Genomic DNA, 24,315 nt, shown 5'->3' on the forward strand with positions numbered 1-24,315 from the left:
AATGAGAAATTTCAATCACAAGGAGAAAAGAAATATTTATTTTTGAAGAAATAGGCAGAAAGCCGACGAGAACCCGGGCGCGGGGACGAGAACAGAAAAAGAAAATCTAAATTAAAATAAAGAAAAATAATAGGGCCTATATGAAGAATTACTAAATGAAAGAAGAAAAAATATTTGATAAAGTATTAAAACAAATACTGAAATAGGGCTTTAATGCAGCAAATGCGTACAAAGAAATGAATAAAGAGAAAAAGATCAAAGCAAAAGAAAAGGGAAGAAAATAAGACAAATTAAATCATGAAAAATCGAATAAAAACGAAAAGAACTACATATTTTGAAGAAAAGGAAAACATTAATTCTCCGTGATGAGAAGAATAAACAAAATGAAAGGAAGAATGAAGAAAATAAAGTGTTGGCCTTACAAACAGAAACTAATGATCAGAAATAAAGTAAAGAAAGAAAATTCCACCATCAGAATAAATTTTTATTATTAATATTATTATTATTGGATCAATCGATCAATTAGAATAGTTGTCGATTCACAGGATAGCGGTCAACGGATTACTGCGTGACAACAATAGCTGAGCGGAAGGTTACCTGTCGTCCCGTAGCCGCTTGTGGGGGGGTCGTTATAAAAAATTACTCCTGTCATTCACAAATCAAAAAAGTTTTCAATTCATGAATTTTGTTCAGTTGTTGTTTTTAAGATTTGAACCATTTTTTTGCGAGGAAAATATACTTAATAACAACCGAGAGTAGTATACCTCATATCACGGCATCATGCTTGCTCCGGCCCCACAAATATGCTTAAGCTTATCTGGACTGTCCATCGACATGCATGAATTCTGTTGCTTTGGAGAATGTATACAAATTGATCTGCGCGTGCGCATTCACTAATTGGTCACAAATATTGTAGTCTTAAATTAGTTTAATTAATAAAATTTGATATTTGTTTGTAATTTATCCTTTTTTTTAAATTTATTATGCAATATTAATTATTTTTATATGAATAAAAATAATAATATATTTTAATTTCTTGTTTTTAATATACAAGTACATGCTATGCTTTGAAAAGCCTAAACATGGCGCCGCCCGTATGTGGAGTAAAATAAAAACAGAAACAGTCTAGATGTTTCTGATCTGCAGACTGCGTGTGTAACGATTGTCCAACGCTTACTTTTCGAGTGAAGCCAGATGGACAGGAACATATACCGTATAATACTTATTAATAGGCTAATGAAATTAGGACTTTGATCTGATCAGTTATATTAGTGGTAAGTTCTATTTTCAGGGAATAAGATTCATTAGATTGGGAAGGAAGGGTCAGTCGAGTCGAGGATAATTAATGTAATAAAACCACAGAGTACTACAGAGCACGTACCACCAGTCAAAGTCTCCGCCTCGTCCGATAATGAGGGCCGATTGTTTCGTGAAATGCGACAGGCGAGACTGCTACGCAATTACCGCGTATTTTCATGGTCTATATCGCGTAATCGGAAAGCATGCAACGCTCTATCGGCGATATCTGCTGAAGGCACGCAACACTAGGCGTGATTGTTAGACATGGCACGATCAAACAATCGGCCCTCATGAATATGCGAGAACTTACACCATACAATACACGGGGACTTTGACTGGTGGTACTTTCTCTGTTTATCTCTTTCCTCTATGAATAAAACTATGGACGCCGCCATTACCCTGCCATCGCGTAGGCCTGGAACACTACCGTGATTTCTACCGGCTGCATCGTGCCCGTGCTCCGCGTTCAAGTAATAAAATTACCCGTAAAAATCACGGCTTGCTGCAACCAAGGTTAGACCTTTTCAAGCCTGCAACAGTGTATTTTTTTCAAATGTTGAACAGCTCTGTTTTTAATACTTTTAATAATATTTTTAGCGCATCCATTAACTTAATTTATTAAATACATCAAATCGACCAACAATCCCACTATCCAGACTGGTTCGCAACACAAACTTAAAAAACCGGGTCAAACAGACACATCATTTATCGATATGACATTTTCGTATTGGTATGCTGCCCTATTTAATTAAGTTTGCACTGAAGTGCCATCTCAGTTTGGGTGCACGATTTGGAACATGTGCTAATAAATTTTTATTTATTCTGAATAAATAATGGAGTATTAATTAAAATTTCAAGCATAGGAGTTTAGGAGTACAAGAAGCTGTGTAATTAATATTATGACAAACATGCAATTCTTTAAGCTACAGGAGCCTTGTATTTTTTAGTGCAAACTCTAATTGAAATCATGCAATTGCGTTGCACTAGCTTTTTGTATACACTTCTTCTTCCCATACCTTTTTGTATACACTTCTGCTTCCCATACCGTTGTGCAGAGCTACTACGGTATGGGTTCCTTGTAGCCTACTATATCCAGACCAAGATTTATACTGTTTCAATCACAAAAATTATCCTTAATTTCGTGCCTACTCGTAAGACTTGGCAATAGTCTATTCAGATATCGTTGTCAAGCTCGAGGTGATTGACCCCCGATTATTGACAGTCGGGAACGCGTACTGTTACGCATAGTCATGGTGCTGGTCGCGTTGGGGACGGTGCTGGCGACCATCGACTTCGACGGTCGCCAGCACCCCTTTTCCCAAGATGGCGGTGTCCATGCTGGTACCAAATTTGTGATTCCCGGCAACTTCTGCATCTAGCATACCGTAGCGTGCAAATTTGGAGAATCGGCGAGACGGCGAATCACTGTCAACCCCCTGTTTATACACCGCACCGTTTCAATAAATAAATCATCATGCAAATGTAGGGGTGTAAATTCACGGTTATTTGTCTAACCATTTAAACGGACCACAATCCGGTCGGTTAACCGTGTAAACGTATGTAAAAAAAAGTTTTATAATATTTTTCCTACCCTTATACAAACTATAGCCCCTTCCCAACCCTTATTTCATTAGTATACAAACCCACCCAAGCCCAACTAGCCTAACAACCTTACCCCAACCCGAGGGGGTATCGAAAAGTTTTTGAAATCACCCAGAAGTGAAAGAGCTATATCGATGAAATTTTGTCAGTGTAATCACTGGACCTTATGTACATTATGGTCCAAAAATGGCCCCATAAGTATGTTTACTATCTTTACAGGTGGCGCTAGATGGGCAGTAGGCGCATAACCATTTCATGATAAGATCCTCCACTTTCTTGAGTTTAGGCCAATGGAACTCGATTATTAGTTTCCGATTGGATGTTTGAAAAAAAGGACGAGGTCGCTATTTCATTATTCATTATTCGGTCTCTTTTCATTATCCATTATGTCAACAAAATCAATGATTTTATGAACAGCTTTATCCAAATTTAGGTACCCCACCAGTACCAAAGTATATATTGTTGATGAAAGACCATTTCAAAACAGGTATTAATGCTTAGATCATCATTACAGACATTTTGCAACAGATTGAGAAAAGATTTGAATTTGTTTTTATTTAAATGAAAAGAAATTTGCAAGTTTTGTAATCACTAGAAACATGATGAGTTAATCCTTAAATTTCCATTTTTTACTCACATCCTCTACCCCTACAACTAAGAAAAACTGCTGATTATGATCAGCAGGGGATGTCAGACATTTTGAGAGTTTCAATTTTGGTTATTTCCATCTCAATTTTCAGATAATTGACTTTTTTATCAAAATAATGAAAGTTTTGGTCAAATTGAAAATGTGATGCGGGCGGTCAATCGAATATATATGAAAATGACGTACCTGTGCCCACCAGAGTACAAAACTAGGGTCTATGACTATCGGTGTAGAAATTTTCAGAAAAAAGTGGGTCATTCGTGTAATATCGTGACGCCCATGCCTAAATGAAATACCACACAACACTACAATCAATGGCCGCTGCCATGAATATATCTCGAGTGAAGCCAGGTGAATAAATACATGTATGAAATGTTATATCTATTGGTTTAGTCCATTTCCTGTAGTTTGCAATACTATTTTACATTGGCGACGAATGCGGAAACTAACCTACGCTACAACACAATGAACAGGTACGATCTTTAAGCTTACCTATACCATGCAAAGTCCAACAGTGACTACAGTCAAGACAGAGTCAAGAGTGCAGTGACGATCGTCAAATGGAGTGTCAGCTAATATAACTACGACCCTGTACATGATATCGCCAGAAATCTGTTAGACTATTTATCTGCCTATCTGAATATTGCCATAAGACTGCTTAACACGTATATTTTAAGCACAAAACTGGAGTTAATTGACACTTGAGCTGGATAAATATAAACAATAAATCATGTCATCGTCAATGCCCACCCTACCAGAATTTGATCCACACTCTGATCCTGCCAGCCTATCCATACGCTGGGATAAGTGGGTCAGCCGGTTCAAGACAGCGATGGTAGGTTTTGATATTAACTCAGAAGCTAGACAGCGTTCTCTCATGCTCCATTATGGCGGCGAAGCTCTACACGATATCTTCGACACACTACCAGACACTGGCACCGCAACTGAGCTCAAGCCAGCAATCGATGCGCTTCTGAAATATTTCAATCCAAAAAAAACATAATATACTGAGACAATCATGTTTGGAGAACGACTCAAGACGCCGATGAGGCGTCGATCAATTCTGCACTCGTCTGCGCAAGTTGGCCATCCACTGTGACTTTGGTGATAGTACTGAAAGAGAAATAAAAACACAAATCATTGCCCATTGCACCTCGGATACCCTCCGTAAAAAAGCACTAGAGAAGGACGTTTCTCTGGAGAAACTCCTTGAATTGGCCAGGACCCTTGAACTCTCCACAACCAGGGCCCTAAATCTCACATCGCCTCCACCTAGCACAGTGGCTAAGGTAATTCAATCCGCCACTGCAGCAAGATATGCTCAACCCCGCAAACCTATGAACTCATCCAACAAACTCTGCTACTTTTGTGGATACGATTACCCACATAAAGGTCAATGTCCAGCGCACGGCAAAGAATGCACATCGTGCGGTAAACTTAACCACTTTGCCCGTGCCTCAAAAGTAGTAAGCGGACAGATACAAGATCAAGTAACTTTAAATCTAAAGAACCACAAACAGGAGAGACCAGTAGTAACAGAACACAAACACGGAGAGACCGAGTCAAAGCTCTGAATGATAATACAGGTAAACGGGTTGATGAGTATGATGATATCCACAACATAAAACAATACAGTTCAGAATCAGATGGCGACAACTTTCATGTGTTTTCTCTCAGCAGCATACATACTGTGAACAACATGCACAATGACCATGATGACATATCAATGACAACAGTCAACATCAACAAAACACCAGTACGCATGTGTATAGATTCAGGCAGCAAATGGAACATAATTGATGAAGTAACATACAGCAACAGTAAACATAAGACAGCACATAATATACAGCTTCAAGACACAGACATAGAGTTGACACCATATCGCAGCACTGACCCCATTCCTATCATAGGTGTATTTCAAGCAAGTATTCATACCGGTGAACGAGAACTTGATGCAGACATATACGTTGTGAAAGGTAAAGCTAACAATCTTCTTGGACAATACACATCAAGAGATCTCAACCTTCTTCACATCAACACAGTACACAACATCAATAATGATATTGCTAAACAATATCCAGAGGTCTTTAACGAGTAGGAAAGTTGAAGGATGTAACTGTTAAACTCCATATAAATGAGCAAGTACAACCTGTTGCTCAGACACATCGCAAAATTCCTTCCAACTCCGTGACAAGATAGAGAAAAACTGCAAGAACTTCAAGACCAGGACATAATTGAAGATGCCACTGGTCCAACACCATGGGTATCCCCATTAATCGCGGTACCCAAACCCAAATCACAGGGGCGACATCAGGCTCTGTGTTGATATGCGTGCTGCGAATAAAGCGGTCATCCGCGAGAGACATGATACACCAACCTTGGATGAAATTGTGGCTGAGTTGAATGGTTCAAAGTACTTTTCAAAACTTGACTTACGATCGGGCTACCATCAACTCGAACTAAGTCCTGAGAGTAGATATATCACTACATTCGCAACTCATGTTGGCCTCAAACGTTACAAGCGTTTAAACTTTGGGATATCTTCAGCCAGCGAAGTATTCCAAGACACCATCAGACAGAGTTTAGAAGGCATACCGGGAGTGTTGAACATATCTGATGACATACTATTACATGCACCCACACAATCAGAACACGACACCAGACTCACACAACTGCTACAAAGACTAGCAGATAAAGGACTCACACTCAACAGGGAGAAATGTGAATTCAGTAAAACACATCTTGAATTTTTTGGTCTGACCTTTGGGGAACATGGTGTATCCCCAGACCCCAAGAAAGTCGAAGCACTCAAACATGCCCCACCTCCACAGTCTGCTGCTGAAATCAGTAGCCTACTGGGCATGGCAACCTTCAGTGCAAGGTTTATACCTGACATGGCAACAATTACTGAACCGTTACGCAGACTAATCAACAAGGACACACCCTTCACCTGGACAGGAGAACAAGATGAAGCTCTGCAACAGCTCAAGAACGCCCTCTCTAGTGAGACAGTCATGTCCTATTATGACACAAACAGACACACAGAAATTTGGGTGGATGCCAGCCCAGTAGGACTCGGCGCTATACTGGTTCAGATCGACGAGCATGGTGAGAGGAGAAATGTTTGTTATGTGAGTAGATCCTTGAAACCAACAGAGACCAGATACAGTCAGATAGAGAGGGAAGCCCTTGCCATAGTGTGGGCTGTACAGCGTCTTCATCTCTATGTGTTTGGGAAACCATTCACTGTAATCACAGATCATAAGCCCCTTGTGCCGATCTTCAGCAAACCAAAGATCGACCCATCAGCTAGAATCAAGTCCTGGCTACTGAAGGTTCAAGGTTATGACATGCAAGTTCGGTACAGCGCCGGCAAAGACAATCCTGCAGACTATATGTCTCGCCATCCTGATCCAGCAGGCAAGCCAGGTAGATCGTCAGAAAGAGCTGAAGAATATGTAAACTTTGTCAAGACCAACTCCAAACCACAGGCAATAACACAAGCTGAAATACAAGAAGCAACAAAAAATGACATTGGTCTCCAGATTGTCATAAAGCACCATCGTACAAACACAATGCACAAAGTCAAGGACACACACAGGTGTTATTGGAATATAAGAGATGAAATCTCAGTGACAGAAGATGGGACTGTCCTCAAACAAGACAACATCATTGTCCCCGAGTCCCTGACAGATCGTGTTATCCAACTCGCACATCGAGGACACCAGGGAATAACTAAGACGAAAGCCCTTCTGCGTACCAAAGTGTGGTTTCCCAACATGGCTACCAGAGTCGAACAGAAAATTAAAGAATGCATTCCATGTCAAGCCACGACACCAAAGGTGCAAAGATCCCCACTGCAAATGAGTCCTCTACCAGACTACCCATGGCAGAAAGTAAGCATCGATTTCTGCGGGCCGTTTCAATCAGGTCACTACATTTTAGTGGTTGTAGAGCGAATATTCGCGCTACCCAGCGGTAGAAATTCTGACATCGACATCAGCGAAAGCGACAATACCAAAACTAGATAAGATCTTCGCTGAGCATGGAGTCCCGAGGTTGTCAAAAGTGACAATGGACCCCATTTCAATCAGATGAGTTCCACAACTTTGCAGAACATCTGAACTTTAAACATAAACGCATCACCCCACTTTGGCCTGAAGCCAATGCGAAGCTGAAAGGTTCATGCGAACACTAAAAAAGCAGCACAGACCTCAGAGACTGATGGTCAACCTTGGCACAGAAATATCTGGACCTTTCTTAGACAGTACCGTGCCACACCACATGCAACCACTGGTATTGCCCCAGCAACAGCACTTAATGGAAGACCTATGCGAACCGCTCTTCCACAAGTCTCAGCTAAACTTCAACCAGTCAACCATTCAAGCACACACAAAGTGATCACACAGAATGACAAGCAAAAAAAAGAGGGATGAAGGAGTATGCAGACAAGCACAGACACACCAAAGAATCTGACATCAAAGTAGGAGACAGGGTACTTGTCAAAAGCCAACAACAAGGGAAATTGATACCATTCTATGACCCCATGCCCTTTACTGTGATGAATAGAAAAGGATCACAAATAACAGCCACAAACAACACTAAAACAATCACAAGAGATGTGTCACACTTCAAGAAAATAGAAAGAAGTAAGGATGCATACAGGAGAGCTGACAGGGAAGAGAAGTGTGAGGAAGTGGCATACACAAGTGATGAAGAAGACACACAGGAGATACCGGTGCACTACAAGTACAAAATAACAACAATAACCCTAGACGTAATCCAAGGCGTGATACAAGGCCACCGGTCCGTCTAAATGATTACATAACATAATACCATTCACTATATATGCACACAAACTTGAGTCATGTAGTGTATTGGTGAATGAAGAAAAAACTAACGGAACCTTGTTACACACATGAATACATGTACTTACATGTAGCAACTGACTGAACTTTTTACACTTAATATTGGTGTGCACCATTTGTTTACACATCAGTGATAGTTGGTTATTATTGGATTTAGACTAGATGCTATTATACAAAGCAACCTGTTGACATTAGACTAGCTGCTGCTATACTAAGCAATATTTCTGTTAAGGGCATGTTGATCATGCCAGCGTTGTTGTTCTCCACATACATGTATACTTCTTACGCATCACAACAGGTGATCTACATTCACATTACATTCATCCATGTTTGCACAAACACTCTCTATTCCATTTCATGCTCATGAACAACGACTCTCTCAAAAAGAAGGGAGAGATGTAATATCGTGACGCCCATGCCTAAATGAAATACCACACAACACTACAATCAATGGCCGCTGCCATGAATATATCTCGAGTGAAGCCAGGTGAATAAATACATGTATGAAATGTTATATCTATTGGTTTAGTCCATTTCCTGTAGTTTGCAATACTATTTTACAATTCGGTGTTGGCAATGTCAAAAATGGGGTAGTTTTGCATGGGAGCGCCCAAAATTTTACATCATTGACAATCAAAAATAGCTTTTTACCCAATTTTACAGTACAAAATAGACAGAACTCATTTATTTTGCTCAAAATGTGCAAAAGCAGACATGCCAACTAATGCGGTTTCACCGTATTTTGTGTCTGTAAAACGTGATAAATCTGTAGTAATACGGTCACCCCCAAAAATACGGTATTCCAGAATTTTGACCAAAATAATAAAATGTTGTGTCTTAAAAAGATAAACAGCTGCAAGATTAGACTACCGACTGAATTACTGGTATCATTTGACCACTTTCTTGGTCTGTTAAAGTGGTTGCCTACATTGTTTTTCTCTCGACTTTCGGTGATGCATGCACATTAAAAAATTATTATTTAATAAAATAAAAGAAATAATTTTCTTCCGACTACTTGAGATTTTTCATGCACATTAATGTTTTTTATTAACCACCTAATGCTATGTCTTCTGAAGGTATTTAGTTAACTATTTAGCTCTTTTGGTGCAAAAGAATAAGCATAAAAGAAGGTTTCCGACCTCCTTTTACTTCCGACTTTCGCACCATGCATGCACATTAAAGAAATATTTAATAGGCCTACAAGATGCTTTCCGAAATAATTTTCTTTGCAGATTTTTCATGCACATTAAGGGCTGGGGTATGAACGTTTGGACAGTATTTATTGTGGGACACTAGAGCACATCAGACATATCGAATTGCATTCTGAATACGAAGAATATCATTCTGATATCAAATAATTTTGATTTTTTGAAATTCGCAATTTAATACACATTTTATGGCAAATCATAAAAATTGATATTTTGATATTTAACAGTACTTGAAGTAAACTTTATAAATCTGATGATTTATACTTAAAGTGTATGTAGGTGGGATGAAAAACCGACGATCAATTGACAATTTTGACCTTTAAGTATTGAAGATATGGATTTTTTTCCCAAAACACAAAAAAAAATTAGGTCTTTTTGGGGAAAAAAATCCATATCTTCAATAGGAAAGGTCAAAATTTTCAATTGACCGTCGGCTTTTCCTCCCTGCTACATACACTTTAAGAATATGTCATTAGATTTATATAATTTACTTCGAGGACTGTTATATATCAAAATTTGAAAAATATCAAATTTTTATAATTTGTCATAAAATTTGTATTATATTGTGATTTTCAAAAATGAAAATTATTGATATCAGAAAAGACATGCTTCAGTATTCAGAATGCAATTGATAGGTCTGAGTGCTCTCATGTCCCACAAAAAATACTGTCGAAACATAATAAACGCTCATTTTAGATCCCTTAAGGGAACTGGAATGAGCGTTTTAGCTATTCGACAGTATTTTTTGTGGGACATGAGAGCACATCAGACCTATCGAATTGCATTCTGAATACGAAGAATGTCTTTCTGATATCAAATAATTTTCATTTATGAAAATTACGATATAATACAAATTTTATGACAAATTAATAAAATTTGATATTTTTCACATTTTTGAGATATAACAGTCCTCGAAGTAAATTTTATAAATTTAATGATATATTCTTAAAGTGTATGTAGCTGGGAGGAAAAGCCGACGATCAATTGAAATTTTTGACATTTCATATTGAAGATATGGATTTTTTCCCAAAAGGACCTAATTTTTGTTGGTGTTTTGGGAAAAAAAATCCATAGCTTCAATACGAAAGGTCAAAATTTTCAATTGATCGTCGGCTTTTCATCCCACCTACATACACTTCAAATATAAATCATCAGATTTATAAAGTTTACTTTGAGTACTGTTAAATATCAAAAATATCAATTTTAATGATTTGCCATAAAATGTGTATTACATTGCTAATTTCAAAAAATCAAAATTATTTGATATCAGAATGACATTCTTCTTATTCAGAATGCAATTCGATATGTCTGATGTGCTCTAATGTCCCACAATAAATACTGTCCAAACGTTCATACCCCAGCCCTTAATGTTTTTTATTATCCACCTAATGCTATGTCTTCTGAAGGTATATAGTTAACTATTTAGCTCTTTTGGTGCAAAAGAATAAGCATAAAAGAAGGTTTCCGACCTCCTTTTACTTCCGACTTTCGCACCATGCATATATGCACATTAAAGAAATATTTAATAGGCCTACAAGATGCTTTCCCAAATAATTTTCTTCCCAATTGCAGATTTTTCATGCACATTAATGTTTTTTATTAACCACCTAATGCTATGTCTTCTGAAGGTATTTAGTTAACTATTTAGCTCTATTGGTGCAAAAGAATAGGCATAAAAGAAGGTTTCCAACTTCCTTTTACTTCCGACTTTCGCACCATGCATGCACATAAAGAAATATTTAATAGGCCTACAAGATGGTTTCGAAATAATTTTCTTCTGACTTGCAGATTTTTCATGCACATTAATATTTTTTATTAACCACCTAATGCTATGTCTTCTGAAGGTATTTAGTTAACTATTTAGCTCTATTGGTGCAAAAGAATAAACCTACAAGAAGGTTTCGGACCTCCTTTTACTTCCTGACTTTCGCACCATGCATGCACATTAAAGAAATATGTATAGGCCTACAAGATGCTTTCCCACTTTGTTTATTCAGATTGAGATGATGATGATCAATGATTTTCTGAACTTGAAAGTTTTAACAAAGCATGCTTCTAACAACATTAGAAGTATTGTTTGGTCTACATACTTTATCCAATTTTGTGAGGTCAAAGGTCACATACAAGGTCAAAGGTCGACTGAGGTCACCAAATCTTTAAAAATTAATTTTCAACTGTGCATCATATATCCGGCATTCACCTTGACCAGTTATGTAATTAAGGCAATATGACGACTTTAAGATGGCCTCTTTCCATGTAAAGTATAGCAAAGTAGCACTTTCAATGAGTGATAACTCGTAAAGGAAGCATCTTTCTGTATTGATTTATTACTTTGATGGAATGGTTCTTTGGTATTGCCAAATTTGATTGCAAATTTGTAAAGTGGGCCCCTGGACCCAGGCCGTTACGTGCTCGGTCGCACAAGTGCCACTGCTCCCTCTCAATTATGTGTTTTACTTTTGGAGTTTCTGGGGTTGGCAGGTATGCAAAAGGTACATATTTAAAAAATACGGTTTTAGGGTGCAAAATACGGATTTTTGTTCTTCTGAGTACGGAAATCTGGATTTCAAAGTTGGCATGTCTGGCAAAGTGCGCCGAAATTTCAATTTTGAGGACTAATTGTTCTAAGGCTGGCGTCGACAGGTCCTCTGTCGGAATCCTGTCGACAAAGTGAATTATGTCAATATGTCGACAGAACTTCTTCCATGGCGACATAGTGCTCAGGAAATGGCAGTAAAACTTCGTCAGGCAAGCTCATTTTCACTCAAAATATTGGCCATTTCCAATGTATTGTCAACAAAATACAGTGCCCAATCTTATCTTTTACCTACTATTTCACCAACTTTTCTTGTTATTTGCCTTCAGGGGTCATTCTTTTGGCAGTATTTTGCCTTGTTTTCTGGTGTAAAGTGTACACTTTATCGCTATGTGCTCGCTATGAAGACGGCCATCTTGGATTTTGCCGATGGTGATTCTAGATATTTTTAGGTTTGAATTTTTACAATTTTCCTAAAATCATGAAAAAAAAGTCCTGTTTTTTTTAAAGCCAAATGTATGTCGACACACTGTCGACGTTGAGATACGAAATATGTCGACATCAAAAAACAGTGCCGACGCCGGCCCTAAATTGTTCAAGAAAGGGGGTCGTTCAGTGTAGGCTACTGGAAAAAAACGGGGTCACTGGGTGTAGGATTTGCCAAAAATATCGGGGTCTTTTCATGGGCACATGATGTATATCAATATATGGGAGTGCCCCCCAGGCCCCAGGCTTCGGTGCTCCCCAGCCCACAATATTGGTCTTATGAACAATGGCTGGTGTCAACTAAATGACAATAACAGTAATGTTGATAAAATGTTGTTGTTCAATGTTCAAACATCAAACCCAAAGGGGAAGCCCCATTCATAAGGCCAAACAAAAAAACTGTTATGTCTCAAAGCACCCGGGCTGTTTTCAAATAAACTTTCAACAATCCTATCAAAAATATGTTCTTGAAAATTCCCTACATGATACTTTTTCTATATACACGAGCCAAGTGACGGTCAGAATTCATTCCGCCATTACCGGGGCCACCGCCCCAAACTGGTGTTGTAACTGCCCAAGTGGGTGGAAAACCTCTGCTTCAAAATCAATCTTATTGCATTACATTGTAAACTTTCAGCATCCTTGTGTCGCACGGGTGATGGAACACAGTTTAAATTCCCGCAAATCCTGCATCATTTCAGGTGGGATGGCCAACTTCAATGGCTGCCATTGAGGTGTAGGAATGTGTGGAATCTGATTTGTCTACACTTAAACAGAGATGTCAAATTCAAGAACAAATTATACCTTCAAAAGATTTACTGAAATGTTGCCCTCTATTAAGGGCTGGGGTATGAACGTTTGGACAGTATTTATTTTGGGACATCAGAGCACATCAGACATATCGAATTGCATTCTGAATACGAAGAATGTCATTCTGATATCAAATAATTTTGATTTTTGAAATTAGCAATTTAATACACATTTTATGGCAAATCATTAAAAATTGATATTTTGATATTTAACAGTATTTGAAGTAAACTTTATAAATCTGATGATTTATACTTAAAGTGTATGTAGGTGGGATGAAAAGCCGACGATCAATTGAAAATTTTGACCTTTAATTATTGAAGATATGGATTTTTTTCCCAAAACACCAAAAAAAATTAGGTCTTTTGGGAAAAAAATCCATATCTTCAATATGAAAGGTCAAAATTTTCAATTGACCGTCGACTTTTCCTCCTGCTGCATACACTTTAAGAATATATCATTAGATTTATATAATTTACTTCGAGGACTGTTATATATGAAAAATTTGAAAATATCAAATTTTTATAATTTGTCATAAAATTTGTATTATATTGTGATTTTCAAAAATGAAAATTATTGATATCAGAAAGACATGCTTCGTCTTCAGAATGCAATTCGATAGGTCTGAGGTGCTCTCATGTCCCACAAAAAATACTGTCGAAACGCAATAAACGCTCATTTTAGATCCCTTAAGGGAACTGGAATGAGCGTTTTGAGCTTTCGACAGTATTTTTGTGGGACATGAGAGCACATCAGACCTATCGAATTGCATTCTGAATACGAAGAATGTCTTTCTGATATCAAATAATTTTCATTTTATGAAAATCACGATATAATACAAATTTTATGACAAATTAATAAAATTTGATATTTTTCACATTTTTGAGATATAACAGTCCTCGAAGTAAATTTTATAAATTTAATGATATATTCTTAAAGTGTACGTAGCTGGAAGGAAAAGCCGACGATCAATTGAAAATTTTGACATTTCATATTGAAGATATGGATTTTTTTCCCAAAAGGACCTAATTTTTGTTGGTGTTTTGGGAAAAAAAATCCATAGCTTCAATACGAAAGGTCAAAATTTTCAATTGATCGTCGGCTTTTCATCCCACCTACATACACTTCAAATATAAATCATCAGATTTATAAAGTTTACTTCAGTACTGTTAAATATCAAAAATATCAATTTTTAATGATTTGCCATAAAATGTGTATTACATTGCGAATTTCAAAAAATCAAAATTATTTGATATCAGAATGACATTCTTCTTATTCAGAATGCAATTCGATATGTCTGATGTGCTCTAATGTCCCACAATAAATACTGTCCAAACGTTCATACCCCAGCCCTTAATGTTTTTTTTATCCACCTAATGCTATGTCTTCTGAAGGTATATAGTTAACTATTTAGCTCTTTTGGTGCAAAAGAATAAGCATAAAAGAAGGTTTCCGACCTCCTTTTACTTCCGACTTTCGCACCATGCATATATGCACATTAAAGAAATATTTAATAGGCCTACAAGATGCTTTCCGAAATAATTTTCTTCCCAATTGCAGATTTTTCATGCACATTAATGTTTTTATTAACCACCTAATGCTATGTCTTCTGAAGGTATTTAGTTAACTATTTAGCTCTATTGGTGCAAGAGAATAGGCATAAAATAAGGTTTCCAACTTCCTTTTACTTCCGACTTTCGCACCATGCATGCACATTAAAGAAATATTTAATAGGCCTACAAGATGGTTTCCGAAATAATTTTCTTCTGACTTGCAGATTTTTCATGCACATTAATATTTTTTATTAACCACCTAATGCTATGTCTTCTGAAGGTATTTAGTTAACTATTTAGCTCTATTGGTGCAAAAGAATAAACCTACAAGAAGGTTTCGGACCTCCTTTTACTTCCTGACTTTCGCACCATGCATGCACATTAAAGAAATATGTATAGGCCTACAAGATGCTTTCCCACTTTGTTTATTCAGATTGAGATGATGATGATCAATGATTTTCTGAACTTGAAAGTTTTAACAAAGCATGCTTCTAACAACATTAGAAGTATTGTTTGGTCTACATACTTTATCCAATTTTGTGAGGTCAAAGGTCACATACAAGGTCAAAGGTCGACTGAGGTCACCAAATCTTTAAAAATTAATTTTCAACTGTGCATCATATATCCGGAATTCAGCTTGATCAGTTATGTAATTAAGGAAATATGACGACTTTAAGATGGCCTCTTTCCATGTAAAGTATAGCAAAGTAGCACTTTCAATGAGTGATAACTCGTAAAGGAAGCATCTTTCTGTATTGATTTATTACTTTGATGGAATGGTTCTTTGGTATTGCCAAATTTGATTGCAAATTTGTAAAGTGGGCCCCTGGACCCAGGTTAAGTCGTTCGTGCTCGGTCGCACAAGTGCCACTGCTCCCTCTCAATTATGTGTTTTACTTTTGGAGTTTCTGGGGTTGGCAGGTATGCAAAAGGTACATATTTAAAAATACGGTTTTAGGGTGCAAAATACGGATTTTTGTTCTTCTGAAATCGGAAATCTGGATTTCAAAGTTGGCATGTCTGGCAAAGTGCTTGAAATTTCAATTTTGAGGACTAATTGTTCTAAGGCTGGCGTCGACAGGTCCTCTGTCGGAATCCTGTCGACAAAGTGAATTATGTCAATATGTCGACAGAACTTCTTCCATGGCGACATAGTGCTCAGGAAATGGCAGTAAAACTTCGTCAGGCAAGCTCATTTTCACTCAAAATATTGGCCATTTCCAATGTATTGTCAACAAAATACAGTGCCCAATCTTATCTTTTACCTACTATTTCACCAACTTTTCTTGTTATTTGCCTTCAGGGGTCATTCTTTTGGCAGTATTTTGCCTTGTTTTCTGGTGTAAAGTGTACACTTTATCGCTATGTGCTCGCTATGAAGACGGCCATCTTGGATTTTGCCGATGGTGATTCTAGATATTTTTAGGTTTGAATTTTTACAATTTTCCTAAAATCATGAAAAAAAGTCCTGTTTTTTTTAAAGCCAAATGTATGTCGACACACTGTCGGCGTTGAGATCTGAAATATGTCGACATCAAAAAACAGTGCCGGCCTTGACCCTAAATTGTTCAAGAAAGGGGTCGTTCAGTGTAGGCTACTGGAAAAAAACGGGGTCACTGGGTGTAGGATTTGCCAAAAATATCGGGGTCTTTTCATGGGCACATGATGTATATCAATATATGGGAGTGCCCCCCAGGCCCCAGGCTTCGGTGCTCCCCAGCCCACAATATTGGTCTTATGAACAATGGCTGGTGTCAACTAAATGACAATAACAGTAATGTTGATAAAATGTTGTTGTTCAATGTTCAAACATCAAACCCAAAGGGGAAGCCCCATTCATAAGGCCAAACAAAAAAACTGTTATGTCTCAAAGCACCCGGGCTGTTTTCAAATAAACTTTCAACAATCCTATCAAAAATATGTTCTTGAAAATTCCCTACATGATACTTTTTCTATATACACGAGCCAAGTGACGGTCAGAATTCATTCCGCCATTACCGGGGGGCCACCCGCCCCAAACTGGTGTTGTAACTGCCCAAGTGGGTGGAAAACCTCTGCTTCAAAATCAATCTTATTGCATTACATTGTAAACTTTCAGCATCCTTGTGTCGCACGGGTGATGGAACACAGTTTAAATTCCAAATCCTGCATCATTTCAGGTGGGATGGCCAACTTCAATGGCTGCCATTGAGGTGTAGGAATGTGTGGAATCTGATTTGTCTACACTTAAACAGAGATGTCAAATTCAAGAACAAATTATACCTTCAAAAGATTTACTGAAATGTTGCCCTCTATTAAGGGCTGGGGTATGAAACGTTTGGACAGTATTTATTTTGGGACATCAGAGCACATCAGACATATCGAATTGCATTCTGAATACTGAAGAATGTCATTCTGATATCAAATAATTTTGATTTTTGAAATTAGCAATTTAATACACATTTTATGGCAAATCATTAAAAATTGATATTTTGATATTTAACAGTATTTGAAGTAAACTTTATAAATCTGATGATTTATACTTAAAGTGTATGTAGGTGGGATGAAAAGCCGACGATCAATTGAAAATTTTGACCTTTAAGTATTGAAGATATGGATTTTTTTTCCCAAAACACCAAAAAAATTAGGTCTTTTTGGGAAAAAAATCCATATCTTCAATATGAAAGGTCAAAATTTTCAATTGACCGTCGACTTTTCCTCCTGCTGCATACACTTTAAAATATATCATTAGATTTATATAATTACTTTGAGGACTGTTATATATGAAAAATTTGAAAAATATCAAATTTTTATAATTTGTCATAAAATTTGTATTATATTGTGATTTTCAAAAATTAAAATTATTTGATATCAGAAAGACATGCTTCAGTATTCAGAATGCAATTCGATAGGTCCGAGGTGCTCTCATGTCCCACAAAAAATACTGTCGAAACGCAATAAACGCTCATTTTAGATCCCTTAAGGTCCTCAACGGTGTATATATATATATATATACCACAATCAAACCAATCTTGATAAAAAAAGAATTTCTTGGTTTTCAAACGAATATTGCAATGGAACCCTGAAGGAAGTAATTTATAACCAAGATTCCAATTTATTTTCTCCTTTACATACCAAGCCCTAAAGAGTTTCAGCCAATTGAATATTTTTTAACATGGCAAGAACACAATTTGCATAAAACTAAAGTTTCTACTACTACTACATACATACAGATCGAGATATTTAAAAGTGTCATTGTGTTTTTCCTTCCAGTGGCACTATACAACAGCAAGAACTCATATCAAAGCAAGCATGTCTCTAAAAACAACCCCAATTGAAGTCATTTGGAGGCACCCCTCCTGCGTCCTTTTTAGGAAGTACCATAGTGATATATGACGACAGATATACTAAAAATAATCACATTTTATAAAAATTACTTTCTCTCCATAAATTCTGTGCTTGCTTTCTAGGTCTTCATGCATGCATGATGGGAAGTCATCAACAACAGCACCAGCAGACTGGGGAAGGTGAAAACTATACCAACATGTTAACAGAACACCATGTACAGAGTGCTATTGAAATGGGACTACAAAGCCATCAGCAAACTTACCAAGAATTTATGGAGTCATTTCTAGTCCTTACAGATGGTCAGTATCACTATGTGTATAATTATCTGAAGTTGGGAGCTTGTATTTAATGCTTGTGATTTTCATATTGGACTCTTGGTTTTCATAACCAAAAATGATGTCACTATATAAAGGTGTTTGATCCTAATAATTTTTACACATTGATTTCACACTTGCACAGCATCATCATCCCTATATCTTTTTGTGTCAAAAATTGCTGTGATAGTACGGCAAATCCACTCGTTCTTCAAAAGCTACGCATGGCTTCAATTGGGGCTAATCATATCACTCGCACGATATGAGATATCGCAGTATTTCCATCCATACACATTTATATGATCTGCGCATGCTCAGTACCCCATATGGTGTTGCCATTACAAGAAAATTCGATTTATTGTTTTCAATACACTTTAGACACTGCCTACATTTCACCCAAGCATGAATTCTACATTATCAGGGGGATGCAGTAATCCTAGGGTGTTAATGAGTCCCATTTGTTAGAGATGGTAGACAATAGGTCACATGGGCTAATTAGCCATGCATGGCCTAAGTGGTAGTGCACTGTGTGTGCAAATCATCTCTAATTACTATTCAATTATTTATGTTTTCAATTCTTTTTTGCTTTGTGTTTGCAGAAGATGTGAAGATGCATAATGAGGCTAAAATGAAAAGAGAATTAGAGAAGCTGGTAGTTAGTGAAGATTGGGAGGGAATAAGTGATGATATGCCTCAAGAATCATCATCAGTGTCAAAGTTAAGCGACATCAAGGTACCAGCCGATTCAGAGGATGATTTAGATACAGAGGTAAGCTAGGGCCTCAAATCTTAGGGCATGTGGGGGCCAGGCCCTGGTTGGCACCCCTTGGGGTCACTCAACTTTATATGGTATTCGGCACGGCAAACCTATGGAACTGATGTGAACTAATTTTCTGGGCAAAAATAGATTATCTGAATTGAATTTCAACATAATTTTTGTGTTTTGTGAACTACATTGTGGCCAAATTATAGAATGTGGAGCTAAGAAATTCTAATTTGTTTCCAAATTTGAGCTAAAGAGCTACAATTGTGGGAGTTTTACTCAAGGTAAGGCTAAAGAACTGGAAGATTTGGGTCTTCAGAATTGCCGGAGACCCTTGACCACCACATATACCCGAGCCGCTTTTATATGTAAGTGTCCCACAGCACTTTTTTCCAAGCATGGGAGCCATGGGTTGTGGCCAACTCACAATCTTGGCATAGGATCAAGTATCTATGCTGAAAATGACCTTAAAGTGGACCCCAAAAATGGTAGAAAGTGACCCATATGCACTATATATGAGAAATAACATATTGTGGGTCCAAGATGTCAAAAGCTGATTGACCAGAGTCCTGGACCCTAAGAAATGTCAACCCTGGTAAGGATATCAAAGATGGTTAAACCTCTATAAGGGATGAACCACTTACCACAATTACGACCTTTGTGTATAAAAACAGACTGTTCCCCTCAGCTCAACAACCAATGATTTAACTATTATTAGAATTAATTATTATAATATTAAGTTTTCAATTGTTTTATACAGGAGCTTGGAGAAGGGACCTACTCACCAAGGTGTACAGATGTTGACAAGTTTGGTGGTGGCAAAAAGTTTGTCCAGGTAAGATATGTACAAAACCTAAATTTAACACCTGTATGAAACACCCACCCCACTGCCACAGACAAACACCCCCCACCCCCACCCACCCCACCCACAGACAAAAACATACATCCTACATGCAGTGCTGTACAGTGCAACTGCCACAGACAAACACACCCCCACCCACAGACAAACACACCCCACTGCCATAAACACACACCACAGACAATTACACACCCCCATTCCACCCCACCCAAACACACAACAGCAATTTCAGTGATAGAGCACTTGCATGGTTGTAATCCAATTTAAGGGTCCAACATTTTTTTATTAATGGGCTACCATGAAGTCCTTGAAACATATGCTACACTTCTTATTCTGAATTGATAGGTTGATAATTTTGTAGAAGACGCCCCATCACCAAGAGATTGTAGTGATGAAGATGACATAGAATATGATGGTGGAGGAGGAGGGTATGTGTCCTCAATTGCAGAAGCACAAGATTCAACCCAACAGGAGCACCTACAGGAGGAGAAAGCAGTGGATGAGGAGATGGTAAATCAAGGCACCATAGATATTGAAGGTATTACTAAAGCCATTTTTTTCTTTGATTGAAGAGGTTCATCAGTTGTGGTGCATAAAAGTATTGTTTAGAGATTGTTGTCGACACTGTATGAAAAACTTTCTAGCTGACAGTCAGTTTTGCCAAAAGACTTTTTATTTTATTTATTTTATTTTACAAATTCGGCTAAAAATACATCAAAAAGCAAAGTAAAATTACGCAATACATACAAAAGGAAACAAAAGTAAAAATAGACCCAATGGGCTAGCCAGGAAGAGTCAGAAGCATCAAGACACTGTCACCAAAAGGTGAGACTCCTCCAACCCATTGGGGCAATTACATAAAAAGATATACTATTGCACTGTTTAAACACATTGTGTGTACATCCACATCACAAGGATGCACCCGCCAGCCACCACACGTGTCTCCCCACCCACCAGCCAGGAACAAAAACCAGACCCATGCCACTCCAAATCATCCCCAAGCCACATTGCCTACATGAAGGAATACAGAAAACATTCCCAAACCAGGCAACCCGGGGACGACCCCAGGCGACCGGGTTCAGCTTAGTGCTTTTTCAAAGCATTGTTGGTGTTATTGATCCATATGCTTTGGAGCCAGCAAGCAAATGGGTGTTTTAATTTATCTCATCAGAGGAGGTCTTGAGCAGAGGATCACAAAATTGGACAAAGAAAGAAGGTCCCTTGATCTCTGTCTCATCTTTTCACATTAATCCCTTGATCCACTTGGCACCACATTTTAGTGATTTTAAATCACTATCTAAAATTAATGAATCTTGTGAATGAAACATTAAAACCAAAGGGTAGTCAGATCTCAAGTTGAGTGTTTAAAAGCAGCTAGTATTTTAATCTCTACATCAATGTCTGTCAGGCCCTGTGTTGTGTTTGGTGGGTGATAGAGCAGGCACTAGTATATGTTCTGTGTTTGGCTTTTATGCCCATCTCCAATTTATAGTCTGTTAAGCTTCACCCATGCTCATCAGGTAAATGTCAGACTCTGTACAGCTTGTATCTGTGTTGAGCCCAGAGCCTGGCAGACATCAATGCAGAGATTAAATACTGGCTGCTCAACACTGAACTTGAGATCTGACTATCTGGTTTTAATGACTGAAGAGGTTCATCAGGTTTGTTGATTAAAAAGCTATTTTAAGTTCTTTGTCAAGACCAAAGGGAAAAACTTACATTTTTCTGCTAACAGTTTCACCAGAACCATTCTGGCATTCTCAAAGTGATTGCTGTTGTTATTGGGCCATCTGCTTATAGGAATCCCGACCAGATGTTATTGTTTTTCCGCAAGTACTCCTGTCTCCAACGTTTTGGTCTTGAGCAGAGGATCAAAGATGTGACTTAAAAAGAATGTCCCCTCATTTCTGTTCTCTGGTTTTAATGTTTCGATCACAAGAAGACTGAGATGATTCATCAATAAAAGTGGACTGATTTGTCTTCATGGGTTAAGTAAAGATGTGATGGAAGTATAAGGGTGTCAAGAGCAATCAGTTGGTGGAATTTAGAAATGGTTGAACCCGGGACTTCTGATTGCAGTTGGAAGTATTTATATTGACCCTATATAATTATGCAGAAAGAATTAAATTTGGGTTACATCTTATACTTGTGACAATGTGTCATACTATGCTAACTATGGAAAAGTTTGTAACATACAGTCTATCAACTTTTAGATTTCATTTTCTTTGTTGCCCCTTAGATACTGAAGATGAGAGAATGATAAGCCCCCTGCCAGGTGAAGCAGAAGATGCCTACATCAATGCAGATAATGTAGCCAATATACACCAAACACACCCTAGACATATGTACCAAACATCTTGCACAAGGTGTATGTACACATGCTGGTGAATTAGGAGACCATCAGGTGAGTGAAATGGTGACAACTCTCTAGTCCGAAGGTTCCCTAGTCCGAAGGCTCCTTAGTCCGAATATCAGGTTCTCTAGTCCGAGTGTTCGCTAGTCCGAATAATAAATAAGGTTCTCTAGTCCAAATATAGAATAAGGCTTGCTAACCCTAACCCTAATGCTAACCCTAACCCTAACCCTTATTCTATATTTGGACTAGAGAACCTTCGGATTAGTGAACTTAATTTGGTTTTCGGACTAGCGACCCTCGGACTAGAGAACCTTCGGACTAGCGACCCTTCAGACTAGAGAGAAGTCACAAGTGAAATCAACAAAACAATACAGAAAATGACTGAACAAATTGTAGTGGCCTGCACCCATGTTACATTGTAGTAATCAACATTTTGCACCAATGTACACAGATTATATATATGCCTAAAAAAAGTCAATGTTGTTTTGCTTTTGTTTTTCTTCAACATGTTCAGTGTCTGTTGTCTTGAACACCTCACAAAAAAACGGTCAGCACTTGCTTAAGAATTCACAATTTGAAATAAAAAAATAAATAACAATAAAACTGACACGGACATATTGAAAATTATCTGCAGAATGATTATGATGATACTGATTGGTGTGTAAAATAAGATAAGAATGATCAAGAAATGATAGATTGAATTTGTTGAATTGCCAATTGAAATGAATTCTGCAGTGTGCAATTGCTCAGCCTAATTGTTGCTCAAGTGAGTAACGGTCAGTTTGTGTGTCATCAATTTACAATTAACTTGTCCTGACCAGTCTTTTAATGTGGAAAACATTATACAAGGTTGTTAAATACATTGTAGTTTACCTTTTTACATCATGTCACTGATTTATATAAGTCTTGGGACTTTTTTTTTGGGGGGGGGGACTTATTGAAATTGCCCCCCCCTACCTTTACATACAACAATGCTTAGAGCCATGTCAGCATGAGTTGTTGGCCTGTTGTAAACATTGATTGGTTGGGGTGGGTAGGATATGGCTGATCAAGGAGGGTATGACGAGGAAAGTAAAGAGCATCAAGTGTCCCAACACATTTTTCCAAAATTGCAGCTTTCTTTGTTTCTCATTTGTTGCTTTCTTTGTTACTCATTTTCAGGAATCCACAAATGAAGTGCAACCATTTTCTCTGGATGAAAACTTTGACTATGACAATGTTGTGTTATCAACCAAATGGGACTTGGACCAAGCACCATCAAATCTGCCGCCATAGCACCTGCTTTTTACTCTGTTGCGTGTACCTATTTTTGAAACTATGCTCTGGGATTTGAACCTGTGACCTGTGATGTGTGTGCTTAATATTTGCAATTTTCAATATATTATAGCAAATTGCTAACAACTATGTGTGTTGTTGTAACTTCTTGTTGTTGCCAACCAATTAGACCTCCTGTGAACCAAGGAGTCTGCCATCATAGCATTATGCTTTACATTTGTTACATGTTTGGTAAATTATTGAAGTATATCTTTGTTATCAATTAATTGGGACTACCTCTTCATAGCCCAAACCAGTGGTGTACAACTGGTCAACTGCATAGTCAATTTCAATTAAAGCTTGATTTGAAGGCTTATAATTATACCATCATACCACTTTGATGTATGTAATGTTGAAGCCTATGTTATCAACCATGT

General features: G+C 37.6%; 2 protein-coding genes across 2 annotated transcripts in view; one reads left to right on the forward strand and one right to left on the reverse strand.

The window, feature by feature from the left end:
* Nucleotides 1–877, reverse strand: part of LOC140168430 (uncharacterized) — a 48,810-nt gene extending 47,933 nt beyond the window's left edge. Inside the window, exon 1 of the mRNA XM_072191822.1 lies at nt 765–877. The gene's annotated coding sequence lies outside the window, so the exon portion shown is untranslated. The remainder of the gene's footprint in view (nt 1–764) is intronic.
* A 349-nt stretch (nt 878–1,226) lies between these two features.
* On the forward strand, nt 1,227–24,315 carry LOC140168431 (uncharacterized). Its single transcript, XM_072191823.1, has 7 exons — nt 1,227–1,274; nt 18,455–18,631; nt 19,246–19,415; nt 20,170–20,244; nt 20,614–20,806; nt 22,508–22,672; nt 23,786–24,315. Exons 2-6 carry the CDS (start codon nt 18,469–18,471, stop codon nt 22,654–22,656), a joined length of 750 nt encoding a protein of 249 aa, XP_072047924.1. The 5' UTR covers nt 1,227–1,274; nt 18,455–18,468; the 3' UTR covers nt 22,657–22,672; nt 23,786–24,315.

This window comes from Amphiura filiformis, chromosome 13 (genome assembly GCF_039555335.1).
Source record: "Amphiura filiformis chromosome 13, Afil_fr2py, whole genome shotgun sequence".
Lineage (NCBI taxonomy): Eukaryota > Metazoa > Echinodermata > Ophiuroidea > Amphilepidida > Amphiuridae > Amphiura > Amphiura filiformis.